The sequence below is a fragment of the Aristolochia californica genome, unplaced genomic scaffold (genome assembly GCF_029961685.1).
Source record: "Aristolochia californica isolate CCGP_79_NKW_82.1479 unplaced genomic scaffold, dmAriCali1.0.hap1 SCAF_12, whole genome shotgun sequence".
Taxonomy (NCBI): Eukaryota; Viridiplantae; Streptophyta; class Magnoliopsida; order Piperales; family Aristolochiaceae; genus Aristolochia; species Aristolochia californica.
This window is the reverse complement of record NW_027181793.1, coordinates 19,736,879-19,752,223: the sequence shown is the minus strand read 5'-3', so window position 1 is coordinate 19,752,223 and position 15,345 is coordinate 19,736,879. Positions and strand designations below refer to the sequence as shown.

Below are 15,345 nucleotides of genomic sequence, written 5' to 3'. Positions count from 1 at the left end.
TTATTAAAAATAAACTTGAATTGGTTGCATTCTGTCTCACGTGCAACTGTAACGAGACAACATGGCGAGCATTCGAAGTTTGAGGTAGGAAGCGAGAATCCAGCTGTCATCCAAACTTCGTGGCATGCCAAATGGCGATTTTGCGGCGACGTTAGATGAAGGTGACTTGGCAAAATCTGATCCGTCTAATCGGGATTTTACGTAACATCAAGAGCAAGTATTTTCGATAAGCATCGAAGGAGGAGATAAACATGAGAAAAAGACAAGAGCCATTCGCGCGGCCGGGTAAAGGTGGCTTCGGTGGCCCATATTTCGCGCGGTTTCGATTTTGACAAACGCAATCTATTTGGCTAGATGCCTTTCCTTTTCGTGCCCGCAATCGCGTTAGTCTGGGGTCCACACATGCATATGCTACCAGTTGACCGACACGTGGCATTCCAGCCGTCGCCAGTTCCTCGATCGCTTTTTTCTGTGCAAAACCAGACTTTTGGTTTTCGCTCCATTTTTGCTCTGCCTTTGGTGTGACCACCGGTCGCTTTTCTCCTCCTATAAATATTGTCTCCGTCTTCCTCGTCTCGAAGAATTTAGTTGCTGAGTTTGATTCTTTTCGGAGGTTTTCGGTCCTAGGTGATGATGTTAACTTTTCGGTTTTACTTCTTTCTCGTGTGGGGTTTTTTTAGTACTAGTTGTAGAGCTTTGGTATACGATGTTTGATACTTCGATTGATATATGTTTTTTTTTTTTTTTTTTTTTTTTTTTCACGTTATCTGAGATACAGTTGTATGAATTTGTTACGGGGTTCGTCCTTTTGTCCTTGAATTCGTACTTATATTTTGTTTCTGCCAGTCGCCGGGTCTGATTGTCCGGAGGTTTGCTATGCCTAAAATTTTCTTCTCCTGGGCAAAGTCGTCTGTTTGTAAGCTCCCCGATGGTTAAAAGTTTTTTTTTCCAAGTTTATGGCTTTGAAGCTGTTTCTGGAGGACTTCCGATTTGGTAGCCGAAAGTTTCCCCTTGTGCTGCTTAGTGTATGTGCTTAGGGATTTTCTGTATCAAACACGTATTTATGATATATTTTTTATTTTCTTATCCCTGAATGCTTCGGTTTTCGTCTGGGATTTACCTCTTATCTGACCCAATCGTTTAGTTATTTTTGGCTGTCTGTGGATTCTTTTCTCAAGCTTTACCCGTCCTTTTCCTCCGGCTTGGAGAATCTGGGAATTCTGTGTCCTTGTGTGTGTTTTAATGTTGTTTACAACTTGTTGAGCCATTTTATTTATATGGACCTCCTTTCTCTCAGGGATTGAGATTATCTTTTTTTTTTTTTGTTGGGCGTTTATACATGAAAGTCAACTTTAGGCACTTATTTTGTTTTGAGAGTAACCTTATAGATATGTCTTACACTAGCTTGAACGATTTATACTTGCATTTTAGTATTTAATCTGTAACATTCTCGTACCCTCTTTAATGTTGAAAACTCACTTATTTTCTTGTCTTATGTGAGACAGCGTAAAGAGTTGGAACTCGGGGATTTCTGGAGAGATGGTTATGGGAAGGTTGGCATCGGTGGACTTGGATACTTGTTTACGAAACCTCGTTGTTGGAGGCAAGATGGAAAGAGGGGCAATAGCTGATTGGAAGGATATTCCTGTTGAACTTCTCTTGCGAATTGTTTCACTCGTTGATGATCGTACTGTGATCACAGCTGCAGGAGTCTGTACTGGATGGAGGGATGCCATTTGTGCTGGGGTCACCCATCTTTCTCTTTCATGGTAACATATTTTTATGCAATTTTAGTTAATTTTATTCTGTAGAATTTGATCAAGTGGCAAGTTGCGTGGATGTTGTTGTTTTTTAGCAATATGTAAATGAAATGTCTTTCTCTATTTTTACCCTTGTGCGCTTGTTGTTTAATATAATCAAGCACCTTTAGTTTCTGTTGAGAATTGCTGTAGTCATCTGTCATGGAAATTGATTCCCAAAACTTTTTATCTCATTTGAGCCACTATCCATTCCGTTATGGCCTTTATGACTGTGAATCAGAAAGCAAACGTTATGTATGCCCTTTATGACTGTGAATTAGAAAGCAAAGTATAACGGATGATCTATTCCTTCTATCATTGAAGGAAGTGTACTGGTATTTTTGGAAGAAGTTCAAGAATAAGCTCAAAAAAACAGGAAATAGAGATATTTGGATAGCTCCACAGCCTCTCTTTTTATTTTTATTTTTGAAAGCTTAATTCTTGTAGAATATAAGCATAACTCCCATGTTAGTGTAGTGCTTTCTTTATTTATTTAAAACCAATTCAAGGCTTATATTGTTTCCTATATGGGTCAGCCCTGCTTGTTGTGGTGTTTTTGCACTTGCATGTTGCCGTATCAATTTTTCTAGGAAGGTGGGAAAAACTGGATGCAGGCACATGGGATTAGCTGCAAGATTCTAGAAAGGTTTCAGAGCCTAGAAGTCAGAAATGTTGCTGCTAGTGCTTTAGTTATGGATATTGGATGCAATGCACTAATTCTTGGGTTTGTGGCTGAAGCCAGTAGTGTAGAATGTTACTGGTCATTCTCATAACCAAATTGATTAAAGCTTAACCTGAAACGCTTGATAGCAGTTTTTTTTCTTTCTTTTTTTTCTTTTAGATAGAGGAGGGTTGTTATAAAATGAGAAATAGGAAGAAGTGGTGAAGGGAAAGGTGGGCTTCCTTTCTCTTTCTACAGATGAATTATTTTAATTTTATTTAGGATTAATTGAAATAAGGTTTTGTGGTATTTTAGCAGAAAAAGAAAAGATGGTTGTGCCTGTAATGAATTTCAAAGACGGGGTATAAGCATAACTATCATGGCTCCAGGAGTGTGAGTGAAACTGACCCTAGAAACGAGTTCACCTTGGTTGAGAGATACTCCAGTTAATTTTCCCCCCTGGAGTTAGGTCCCTTAACTCCTCTGGTTTTGCAATGCACTAATTCTTGGGTTTGTGGCTGAAGCATGAGTGTAGAATGTTACTGGTCATTCACATAACCAAATTGATTAAAGCTTAACCTGAAACGCTTAGGTAGCAGTTTTTTATTTTCATTTTTTCTTTTAGATAGAGGAAGGTTGTTATAAAGTGAGAAATAGGAAGAAGTGGTGAAGGGAAAGGTTAGCTTCCTTTCTCTTTCTACAGATGAGTTATTTTAATTTTATGTAGGATGAATTGAAATAAGGTTTTGTGGCATTTTAGAAGAAAATGAAAAGATGGTTGTGCGTATAATGAATTTCAAAGACAGGGTATAAGCATAACTATCATAACACTAGGAGTATGAGTGAAACTGACCCTAGAAATGAGATCACCTTGGTGGAGAGATACTCCAGTTTATTTTTTCCCCTGGAGTTTGGTCCCTTAACTACTCTGGTTTTGTGGATGGAGGGGATGAACTGCGAGGGGCGGTGGCAATACCTCGTTGAGGTTGACCGGTGGAGGAGGAGGACAACAGCAATGATGGCTCGGCTCGGGAGGGGGTCTTCACCGGCGACAAAGAGTGATCTTCAGTTTGCAGATGCTTCTGATGAAGAGAAAAGATCTCTGGTGATCGTTGGCTTTCTGAATTGCTTTCGCTGTCTTATCTCTTTTCTTGCTTGAAAATATCACTATGTGGTTCAAGTGTGTATATATATATATATATTTTTTTTGGGGAAGGCTTGAAATTTCTATTTGTGGGTTCTAGTTCCTTCTTCTGCTTGTCATCTCATTGCCTGAGGTAAATCAGGAGGAGCCTTCTGTTTGCGAGGTCCCCTTATAGGCACTTGAGAAAAGGATAATAAATGAAAATATTGAAGTACATCTCAGATTCCTTGCGTATCAGTTAAACTTTTAATCATGTGAGCTGATATGGAGTACATCCTATTGCACCAAAAAATAGTGGAAGTTCAAAAGAAATGAACCATAAATTGAGCACACTTGAAAACAATTTGTTTGTGAAGTTGTTATTTGTTTCTGAACATGAGTTTCAGAAGGCAGTTTATTTTACTCATGAAATGATATCATGCTGTACTGTCCTCTTAGGTTAGTCTGACAACACTTTCCATTGCTTCTGTTATGTAGTTGTGGTTATGCTTCATTTTATATCCTGAAATTGCTAGGACTTTTAAGTCTTCTCAGTCTGTTCTAGAGCCAAATGTCCTGATTCTGTTTTTCTCATTTGACTCGTTTCTGAATCTGTAATAGAGATGTATGCTAACTCTATAATTGCAAGTTAACAATAGTTCCATTGTTGTTTATGCTTTTCCTTGTTCACTTAGAAACTTTACTGATTGATGTTGTCTTTTGGCTGTGCGATTCCAGGTTGAAATAGTTCCATTGTTTTTTAATGCTTTTCCTTGTTTAGTTGGAAACTTTACTGCTTGATGTTGTCTTTTGGGAGTGCGATTCCAGGATGAAATTAGACTAAAAATACACATTTGAATGTGGTTTGTCTTCAATACACAGTATGGAGTCTTTTTAGCTTCTAAACGTCTACTATTAAGTTATACATTTGAATGTAGTGTCTTCAATGTCCCGTCATCTTTTGACCTTTCAGGCTTTTGCTTCATTTCAATTAGTTTTATGCTTAAATACAAAGTATGGAACCTTTGTTTACTTCTAAATGTCTTCCAACAACGTGTTTACTTTTTGCAGGTGCAAGGAACATATGAACAACCTTGTTCTTTCTCTAGCTCCGAACTTCACAAAGTTACAGGTCCTAACTTTACGCCAAAACAAACCACAACTTGAGGACGAGGCTGTGATTGCTGTTGCAAACAACTGCCATGATCTACGAGACCTGGACCTTAGCAAAAGCTTCAAGCTTACAGATCGTTCATTATATGCCCTGGCCCATGGCTGTCCTTCTCTCATTAAACTCAACATCAGTGGATGTTCTGCCTTCAGTGATGTGGCCCTTTCATATCTCACAATTGTATGCAAGAACTTGAAAAATCTGAATCTTTGTGGGTGTGTTAAAGCTGTATCAGATAATTCCCTGAAGGTGCGTGTGGTTAAAATCTGATATTTGAATTCCTTTATTACTGCTCTGCAACCTCCTATCTTACCGACTTGCTCTTTCTTTCATTCTTTATGGTTACAGGCTATTGCAGGGAACTGCAGTCAGTTGCAATACTTGAATCTTGGTTGGTGTGATGGGGTGACTGATTTGGGAGTAATGAGCTTGGCTTTAGGCTGTCCGGACCTAAGGGCAATAGATTTATGCGGTTGCGTCCTTATAACAGGTAGAGTCTTCCTGGTTTTTTTTTGGTGGTAGTTCCTATTCTGTATAATTTGAAAGTCTTATAACAATCGGGCTGTTTCATTGTCAGACGAAAGTGTTATTGCTCTGGCAAACAGATGCCACCACCTGAGATCTCTTGGCCTGTACTTCTGCCAAAACATTACGGACAGGGCGATGTATTCATTAGCTGCCAATAGCCGTGTAAGTAAGCATGAGTTGTGGAAGTCGATGCTCAGTAGCTACAGTAATAGCAGCGACGAGGAAGGCCTCATTAACCTCAACATTAGCCAATGCACGGCACTGACTCCACCAGCAGTCCAGGCAGTGTGCGACTCCTTCCCAGCCCTCCACACATGCCCAGGGAGGCACTCTCTCATAATCAGTGGCTGTCTCAGCCTCACTTCTGTACACTGTGCTTGTGCTTTACAGGCACACCGAGAGGGGAGGCGGGTATTCAGTCTAGCACACTTGTAGATGGTAAGCGCTGTAAGAAAGCTTGTGTAAGTGCCAGTTTGAGTTTTTCTCTCTTGGGGACGAAGTGTATAAAACGGACACTGGACCGACTCTACTCAGGTTGTTTACTTGTTTCTTCTTCTTGTTGTTGATGGGGATTAGCACATATAGGATGTATATGTTAACATAATGGTGTCCAGGGCACATATTTCTTCATTTCTGCGGGACTCGATGACTCTATATAGTTTTATTTATGCCTCACAGGCCAGTGGGATGTCTGCAGGAACATTATACGGCTAACAGTTTGATCTCATCTTTCACTGGTGCTGGGCTTGTGTTGGAGACTGGAGTCTTTCCCTTTGATGCAAAATGAACAGGGGAGGAGGAGAAAGAAATGCCCTTTATATCCATTTGGGACAACGCCGAAGCGAAAGAGTCTTCCTGGTTTTCTCCGGTGTAGTTTTTGCAGTTTTTTTTAGCGTAATGATGGGTTCAGAGAAAAAATAAAACCATCATACATGTCCCACATTTTTGCTGGAATTAGTCGCGGTTCATCGAAGTTTCAAAACACCAAAATAAAGTCCAAAAAAATAGGAAAAGAGACATTTTTACTCATGTTTAACAAGCATTGGAAACAAAACTGAAACAGAGGATACAAGAAAAAACTGAAATTTTCACAAAACCAAACCTTGAGGAGATTAAAAAAAATGTCAAATTCTACTACTATCACTTTCAAAATTGAAGAAGCAAACCTTGCCATAGATGGAATCATTAGTGACGATCATGGCTGTTTCAGCATCCTCCATCTGCTTCCGTGTCTCCGATGGATGGCCCATGGGGTTTGCCTCGTAAAATAATCCGCTGGGGGCCATAATTCCTAGCACGATCACGGGATACTCGGTGACATCGGTGACATTGGTGACATTCTGCAAGATCACAACCTCTGCCTTTCTTCAAGCGCACGATACTTCTCAGTGCATTGGCGATGTCTCATACAACTTCCCTGTAGGTGAAAGCTTTTTTTTTTAAGAGGGAGGGAGAGTTACGGTCGGAAGAGAGTTTATCAAACTTTTTGTTTCGATTTCGAAGTCTAAACGAAGTTGCCCTCTTCTTGCTGACGAGTAATGGGGGCTTCGAACTGAGCTAGCTCAAACTCGGCTCGGCTGATTTGGTATCTCTCGAGCTCGAGCCGAGTTCAAGATCTAGAATTGGCTCGTTTAGAGCTCGATCGAATCTAGGTTCGGCTCGACGACTCGTTAACGAGCCCCTCCCGTACGCTATTGTCGTTGCCTCAATCGTCGGTCATTCGATTTCTTCCTTTCCTCGCCTTCACCTTTGTTTCTGTCGCCGCCACTTTTGTCACCCTTGCTTTCGTCGCAGCTGTCATCCCTGATGACACAGGCGTCGTAACCCCCGTCCTCCGTGTCGTCTCGACGGAATACCTAAGCCCTCCCCCTCCCCCCTCCCTATACACACACACACACATTTTGCACGTGCGATATAAAAAAGTAAAAAACAAAAAATTCCTTAAACTTCCTTACTCATCGCTATTGAAAAAATTAAAAATATATTTTAGTAGAAATAAGTTTTTAAGGACTATTATTGTCTCATGTTTTTTGTAAATATTTTTTAATTAAAAATTCTTATTAAAAAATCTTATAATTTTCTAAGTAACATTTCCCTGTCAAGATGGACTAGAAAACCATATAGAAAATTTTTGAATAAGTATTTGATAGTTGATGCTGTAATACTTTTAGTATGAGACAATTTTTATTTCAATTTTGTGTTTGACATTTTATTTGATTAAAATTTTATCAATAAGTATATTAATATATTAGATTGATTATTAATTTTTATTTATTTCCCTATAAGAGTCAATAAGAGGTCCATTTAACTTTCCTAAGAAAATTTTAAAATATTTCTTGTAATTTTCTAATAAGTCACTAATAGTAATAGGATTTTATTTAAAGTTTTTTTTGAAAATATGTATCATAGGAAAAACATTTCTAGTTTTTCCTAGAATATAAGTTTCAACCAGGGGCAGTAAGGAAGTCATAGTAAATTTATGGCCATATTCAAAAATTACAAAACAAACTAGACATCATTTGGACTAAAAAAAATTAATATTGGTGAATTTTAATCCATTATTGAAATTTCAATCCTGAATCTCCCCTATCATGCTTTTTAAAAATGTATGCATAATTTTATATACAAATTATTTGATATGTATTTTTTTAAAATTTTAAATGTATGTTGGAGCTCGAGCTCGATTAAAATTATTAGGCTCGAATTCGATGACAATTTTAAGCTCGAGCTCAAGGTCAAAATATTTAAATCAAACTCAGCTCGAACATAGGCAGGTTCGGGCTCGGCTAGGCTCGTTACCACCCCTACTGACGAGTTTCAAAAGCCAAAAATCAAAAGAGGTTTTATTAAGTAATCGAACCGGTTTGCAAACCGAACCGAGTTGGATCCAAGCCAAGCTCAAATTATTCCCGAACCGGCTGGGTTTGATGCCACTTCTATCATCTTGGGAGCCATTTTTCTTATGCATTACTTCTCCTCACAGCCCTTAAAGCCCCTATCAACTGCATAATATTAATGTATCCCATCATGTGATATGAATCCTTTGAAGGCTTTTAAGTAGCATCTTCATTTTTTAATTACCCAAAAATCATTATAAAAGGGAGAGTCTACTCAGCTCCATCCTTAAATTATGAAATAATTAGGTTTCCTAATTATTGCTTGGTATGGTTGGTGCAATCTTTCCCTCTTTACATTCTGAGTGGGCCGAGGGTGCAGCCCATAATATCACCCGTACGATTCGAGTCCACCAAACAAACCCCACGCTGAAAAAGGGCATGGCCAGCTCTGAAAAGCCGATTTGAAATCAGCACGCAGCGTGTTCCCTCGCGAAAATGCTTTCGGCATTTGTTAATTGAGGAGGAGAGTTGGAAAGCCGGTCCTTTGTGGGCTCGGCAATGGCCTCCTCGCTCCTCCCTTCCCCTTTTCCTCCCTCCTTTTTCTTCCCCTTGTTCCGGCCTTTCCGAGCCCTGCAGTTTGCTGGGAAACTCGGTGCTGGCTTCGGACGCTTCAATGGTGAAAGAGTCAGAGTATTACGATGTTCTCGGCGTCGATCCCTCCGCCTCAGAGGCGGAGATCCGGAAGGCTTACTATCTGAAGGTGAGCCTGATAATAATATGCTTGTCTTACGGTTCTCAGGTCATTCGAGGTCATGATTTTGGCGTTTCCAGATTCATTTCTGTGTGAATTTTTGAATAAGCGCTAAAGATATTTGATTCTTGGTTGGTGGCATTTATTGTTTCTATCTCTCATTCAACTTTTGGTGATTGGTCATCTTTTACGTGCCAGAAATGAGTGGAGAGATAGTGTTTGCACGCGCTACGATTTGGATTTCTTAGTTCGTTGTTCTGTTTGAGTAAATTTAGGTGATCCTCTGGATGTGGCCGAAACAAAGAAAGGTTTAGCCCGAATGAATGTGGGGACGCTGAATTATTATGTCAGTGACACTACGCAGTTCAGGACCCAATTGATGTCTAATTTGATTATGCCCAAAACAACTTGAAATTACCCGTCAACGAATTGGTGGGAATGTCAGGAGGCGAGTCTTTTACTCGGTTTATGCAATCACTTGGTTGAGTTCTTTTCGTTATCTTTGCTTGTCCAAAATTTGTGATTCAAATGGTTACAGATATGGCTTCGACTTATAGTTACTTTTCTTATTGATCTTTTCACTTTTCATTTTAACGCGAAGCTCTCCTCTTACTATATCAGTACCTGGTCAAAACTTGCTAGCTCTAAAAGCATTCCAAAAATTCCACATACTAGCTGGGAGTCCTTGTATCTTGTACTTGCCAAGGCTGTCATGATGAAAATAAACGCTATAATAGTGTTGGAGAGATTTACTCAACCTGAATCTGTGGAGCCAAAAATTAACTTCACAATATGTTAAATCATGACAGAGATTGCTTCCGGTGTCATAATGTCAGTAAACTTGTTCACCAACCCTCTAATTATAGCTAATAATATTTAGCTTTTCTTTCATACTCTGATCTTTCTTGCATAAAATAATTTGGCAGTTAACATGACAGTATGTTTTTTTCCTGTAGCTGTTATTGCTTTTACTTATTACATCCTTTTATGTGATTGCTATGCCTTCATTACCGCATAAAAAAATAACTATCTGTAAGAATGATAGCCCACCTGCTGCTCTTCTTTGCACAGGCCTATTTTGGCATCCTAATTGATAAAGTTCTGTCTATTGTAATTTTTATGCGTAAGTATCTCAAAAGTCTCAGTCAAGAGCTCTGTATTATTGGCACAGGCAAGGCAGGTACACCCTGATAAAAACCCTGATGACCCTCAGGCTGCTGAAAGATTTCAGGTAAGTTTAGTTTCTGCTACATAGTTACAAGAATTTTTGGGAACATTAAGTTGGCAGTTCTGGTTTAGAGGATTTCAGTTGTCTTTCCTATGCTTTTTTCAGGCACTTGGAGAAGCTTATCAGGTTTTAAGTGATCCTGTACGGAGGGAAACTTATGATAAGCACGGAAAGTATTGCATATCTAGGTACTGTGAGATAAATATTGTTATATAATATTTGTTCCCGTCATTCAGTTCTCCAGTTCAACCTCTTAATATGATTTTCAAAACTTATATTTTATATTGTATCCTCCTTTTTTATGCTTTTCTATCAAGGATATTGGGCATAGTGAGTTCAAGAAATTGATGGTATGACCTCAGATGCTCTATATTTATGCTAGTGAAAAATAAATTTTGGTTGATATGGATGATGTATCATGGTGGCTGAGGTGGAAGTTGATCATATGATAATGCTGTATAAGTTAGCATGTGTAGTGATGGATTCCACATTTGAATAATTATCCCCACAAGGAAAGAGATGTTTTGAGTTAATCACTCGCATAATTATCTTGTTCTTAATATTGTTATTGTTCTTATCATTATGATAATATGAATCAGTGCTATATACTTCATGCCTTTGCATGTTTCTATCATGAAATCTGTGAATGAAAGCACAGTCATGGTTTATACATCAGTGGCCTTGGTATCATGTGACATGATGATAGCACTGAAGTCACAGCCTTAAATTTGAACAACAAAACATGGTGTTGAGCAACATTTATTTTGAATTAAAGCTAGGTACTTCATCCTTTTTCTTAATGAATTTCATGCTATTTTTTGCCCAATAACATAAATATCTAAAGGTTATACTGTTTATTGAAGAAGTTCAGTTTCATTAATAATGTTACAAATTTATGCTGGAGTAACAGTTAAAAAGACAAAAATTTCATGTCCGGAAAACATCCAAGGTTGGAAGCCTTGACTTGTGAGTGGATGAAAGGCTATGGGAATTGAATTCTCGTCTTAGGTTGCAGCTGCATTGTCTGTTTTAGCAAGTCAATTGTGGAAGGCCTATGTGATCACCTCTATGACAATTTTCTTTCCAAGTGGTCAGCTCTATTACAACTGTGTTCAATGTTGCATTCTTTTAGTTGGCGGTTTTACCATATATGTTTTAAATTTTCAGGGATACAATGTTGGACCCAACGGCGGTATTTGCCCTCCTTTTTGGAAGTGAACTCTTTGAAGAGTATATTGGACATCTTGCTGTTGCATCCTTGGCCTCTTCTGAGTTGACCAATGATATAGACGATCCTGAGATACTACATGATCGGTTAAAGGCAAGTCAAATACTTCATAACAATATCTACTTGGCTGATTTTTTTTTTTTTTTCCGGAATGACTGTTTAGTTCATATATTAAAGTAGCTAATTAGATGTACCTCTGCTTGTTCTCTAAAATTACTTTGATACGTTTATCAGGGAACCCCCTACACTGTACATGTTGTTAATAATTCTTTCAGACTCATTTTATTTCATGAAAATGATTTTAATTTTATTACTTTGTTCTAAGTATTTTGTTGTCATTCCTGGTCATATTATTCTGATGAAGGCTGTCCAGAAGGAAAGAGAAGAAAAACTTGCTAGATCATTGAAGGCTTTTCTTGGTCAATATGTTCGTGGAGACAAAGTGGGTTTTTTGCATCGTGCTGAAGCAGAAGCAGAGCGACTTGCTTGTGCAGGTATATTACATCTAGTTATTTGTCTTTTCATATATAACTATTGTACCATATGTAAGTTATCTCCTGGAAAACGGTGCCCTATAGTAGTTTTTGTTGTCAATATAAATCTTTTATTTGATTTCTACTTTTCAAAGGTGCAGCAGATGTAGAAGCTGTATCTCATTATACTGGCTTCACAAAAGTTGGGTGTTTTAAGGCTAAAGTTTTTGGCTGTCTCTCTGTATGTTCTCAAAAGGTTGTTTTTTGGAATTCACACAGCTTTTGGAGTGGATATTCTTCACACAATAGGTTACATATATGAGAGACAGGCAGCAAAAGAACTAGGGAAAAAAATTATCTATTTGGGTATGCCCTTTTTGGCTGAATGGGTGCGAAACAAAGGGCACTTTTGGAAATCACAAATCACTGCAGCTAAAGGTATGTAAAACTCTCTCACAGTTGAATACTTTGTAGATGCTTTTACTGTTATTTGACGTCTCTGGTGAAAATATTGATTGGTTCAGGTGCTTTTCAGTTACTGCAATTGCAAGAAGACATGCGGCGGCAGTTTAAAATGGATGGAACTGCTGAAAATGATATGGAATCACATATACTATTGAACACAGATATTATGTTAAGCTCCTTATGGAAACTTAATGTGGTTGACATTGAAGTGACCCTTTTACATGTATGCCAAATGGTAAATTTCATAATCTCACTAGCTTGTTCTTTTTTATTGTATTTTTAGTTGTTCATCAAGAAAGTCAAAGAAATTAAAAAGAGTGGACAAGCCATGTTAAAAAGATTTATGAGTACTCACAAATCTGGTAGAGTGGTTCAAGTTAATTTAATATTAAGACATGATTACACTAATATTTCTTTTAAGATTGTCCTGTTTGATTTTTGAAGGGACCCATTCATAGTATAGTATTGAGTTAGTGGATCTGGGAGCATCAAAGCCAATACATTGATTTTCCTTTGCATGAACTATCAAAAAGTTTCCGTTACTTTATACATCATGCATCTTTGTTATATGTCAAGTTTGCTGTATGTTGAGTAATTCACTTGCCATCATACAATGGCCTTTTTTGTTAGGTGTTGCAAGAAAACAATGCCAGAAAGGAAGAACTTAAAGCTCGTGCATCAGCCCTTAAGATTCTTGGGAAGATTTTTCAGGTATATCTACTATATTTTTTGTTTACAATTTCATATTCTATATTGCTAATGGAGCTTTTTTATGTTTTCTAAACTTGTCTTGTGGACATTGCGATCACCGATTTCTTGAAAGTCTTCCAGGGATTAACAACTGGCTGTGCTTATATATTAACTAAAAAGGTTAATTAGCTACACATCCCAGAATATGGCATCAATGCCTACATATCCCTAGGTTTAAAATTAATACCTTTATGCTTTCTGTTATATGACAAAAAATGCCAACATAGTTCAACTATGAAGTTATATCAGTTAAGTCTAACTATGATATGGAAAAGACAAAAGTACTTCCATAAAAATGATACTGTTACTATTTTATAGTGTGGATTCATGATTTATTCAGTTTGGGCCTGCACAAACATATGAGCTCTTAATGTGGTACACACAAGTGATATTGGACCCTTGGTAATTGATATTAGGTGAATCCTTTAGGTCTGTCTCACACCGTCAATGGAGGCCCATATAGAATTACTTCTAAGCATATTAGAAAAGAGTCCTAACATTATTAATTTTTATTTGTTATCCAGCCCTTGGACACTGGATAACATTTAATAGGACCACAAATTAGAAGTAGGGCCTACACTTAAGATTTGCTTGCATATGATGTGAAAGTTAAGCCCATTTATACCATAATGATTTACATAAACTAAGAGGCCATGTCACATCTAATGTGCCCCATAATCGATGTGGTATTGTTCCCTGATTAGTAAAGTTTTCGTGCTTTAACCAATCAGAGCCATGACATATAAGCGAACTATGGCCATTTTGTTTACCAATCTCTCTCTCACATCAAAGCCTAAAGCATGGTCACTGAGAACATAGGGATGAGCCAACAATCTGTCCACCGAAAATGACTGGTCAAAGTTAGATACTTTTGCCCTTCTAGTGACCTCAAGATCTTCTAAACTCATAAAAGAAGTGGGACGAAGCACTGACTAATAACATCAGGCAACCATTCTGCGTTTTGGTGTACAAGTCTGTCTCTACAAAATTGTAGCACTTCTACACCAACGTGGCTCAAAAAATGTTATTTAGATTTAACCAATCTAAAGAATCAAGAAGAATCTATGTCCTTTCCATAAAATTCTCCTTCCTTTTCTCTTTAACTTTCCAATTTTCTTGCCAACTGTGGACTCTGAATCGCAATGCCAACGGGAAAACCTGCAGACCCAACTGAAGAAGGTTGATCATGGTTCATTTGCTTGATGCATGTATCACAGGCTAAATGATAGATTCTATAACTAGAAAATGATTAATTAAAAAGATTAAATATATAGTACTTTAGTATGTGATTGGACAAGGTGGGTCAGATGCAGCTTGATCACTAAATTCACAGATGAGTACTTGGCCTTCCCAACGTGTTGGGATTTGCTGGTTTGATATTGAGTGCCTCCAACTTGATCCGACCTGAGCTGTGTAATAAACAACTTGAAACAATGAAGTGCTTACAGTTGGGACAAGGGTAGATGATGATACATGATGTCTATGATTTATTTGTAATTTTATACTTTTAAATTTATTTGTTAGAAAATGTTAAGTGGTCTATGAACCACGTAACGTGGCTTGTCGGTTTCTTGCCATCTGAGTGTAGTTAACAAGAAGCAGCACACTAATCTAGAGGAGCGATATCACTAATTACTGGTAATGCTTTTGCAGAGAGAAAAGCAAAAACAAAACGGTGGATCATCAAAGAGAAAAGATACAGTTGATCTCAATGATGATGATAGCAGCTCTGACAGCAGCTCTACTGAGGGTTCACCAAGATCTCTTTCTTATAGAACTCCACTACTCACACAGGTATGCTGGAATCTATATTACCCATTAAGCATACCTTTCTTATAGAACTCCACTACTTACACAAATGCGATTCTGTGGGACCCTATTAAACATCAGTACTTGAAATCACGAATGTATAATTTCAGGGTATTGGAAGACTCTTCAGATGCCTCTGCAATCCAGCCTTTGGTGTAGATGATGATGAGATTGTTTACAAGAGCAAATAAAGGTGGCAGCGACATAGTTTATTGATCTGCATGAGTAAAGTTCAGAAGACTTTGATTTGGAACCTTCTACATATCTAGGCAATATAAGATCCTGGAGCAGTTCTCGTATTTGAACTTTGCTAGTCTTAGTAACTTGCTGAACATTGTTCGAGTCCATGACTTCATGCCAACTGGAAGATAGAAGGACTGACCATGAAGCTCCAAATGTTCGACTGCAAAGATTGTGTGTAAAGATTATGAAAAAAAATCAAGGATTGTTTACATAAAATGTGAATGACCCAATTTAAAATTTGTCAGCTAATAAAAATAATGTAAAGACAGCTTATCTGCA

The 15,345-nt window shown here is 37.8% G+C and overlaps 2 protein-coding genes across 2 annotated transcripts; both read left to right on the top strand.

The window, feature by feature from the left end:
* The first annotated feature begins 540 nt into the window (after window positions 1–540).
* On the top strand, window positions 541–5,957 carry LOC137946137 (F-box protein SKP2A-like). The gene is made up of 5 exons (XM_068792337.1): window positions 541–627; window positions 1,506–1,769; window positions 4,655–5,003; window positions 5,103–5,244; window positions 5,332–5,957. The coding sequence occupies exons 2-5, from the start codon at window positions 1,540–1,542 to the stop codon at window positions 5,715–5,717; spliced, it is 1,107 nt and encodes a 368-aa protein (XP_068648438.1). The 5' UTR covers window positions 541–627; window positions 1,506–1,539; the 3' UTR covers window positions 5,718–5,957.
* Window positions 5,958–8,742: 2,785 nt separating this feature from the next.
* LOC137946120 (chaperone protein dnaJ 10) lies at window positions 8,743–15,345 on the top strand. Its single transcript, XM_068792311.1, has 10 exons — window positions 8,743–8,879; window positions 10,042–10,101; window positions 10,204–10,286; window positions 11,266–11,419; window positions 11,691–11,820; window positions 12,079–12,237; window positions 12,324–12,499; window positions 12,895–12,975; window positions 14,668–14,808; window positions 14,934–15,345. The coding sequence occupies exons 1-10, from the start codon at window positions 8,793–8,795 to the stop codon at window positions 15,012–15,014; spliced, it is 1,152 nt and encodes a 383-aa protein (XP_068648412.1). The 5' UTR covers window positions 8,743–8,792; the 3' UTR covers window positions 15,015–15,345.

What these genes read in the sequence shown, in the direction of transcription:
- LOC137946120 (XM_068792311.1), top strand. Translation starts at nt 8,793, where the DNA reads ATGGTGAAAGAGTCAGAGTATTACGATGTTCTCGGCGTCGATCCCTCC. An exon ending in AGGCTGCTGAAAGATTTCAG is followed by an intron (nt 10,102 to 10,203) that starts GTAAGTTTAGTT and finishes TGCTTTTTTCAG; the next exon opens with GCACTTGGAGAAGCTTATCA. An exon ending in TACTACATGATCGGTTAAAG is followed by an intron (nt 11,420 to 11,690) that starts GCAAGTCAAATA and finishes ATTCTGATGAAG; the next exon opens with GCTGTCCAGAAGGAAAGAGA.
- LOC137946137 (XM_068792337.1), top strand. Translation starts at nt 1,540, where the DNA reads ATGGTTATGGGAAGGTTGGCATCGGTGGACTTGGATACTTGTTTACGA. An exon ending in TATCAGATAATTCCCTGAAG is followed by an intron (nt 5,004 to 5,102) that starts GTGCGTGTGGTT and finishes TTATGGTTACAG; the next exon opens with GCTATTGCAGGGAACTGCAG. An exon ending in CGGTTGCGTCCTTATAACAG is followed by an intron (nt 5,245 to 5,331) that starts GTAGAGTCTTCC and finishes TTTCATTGTCAG; the next exon opens with ACGAAAGTGTTATTGCTCTG.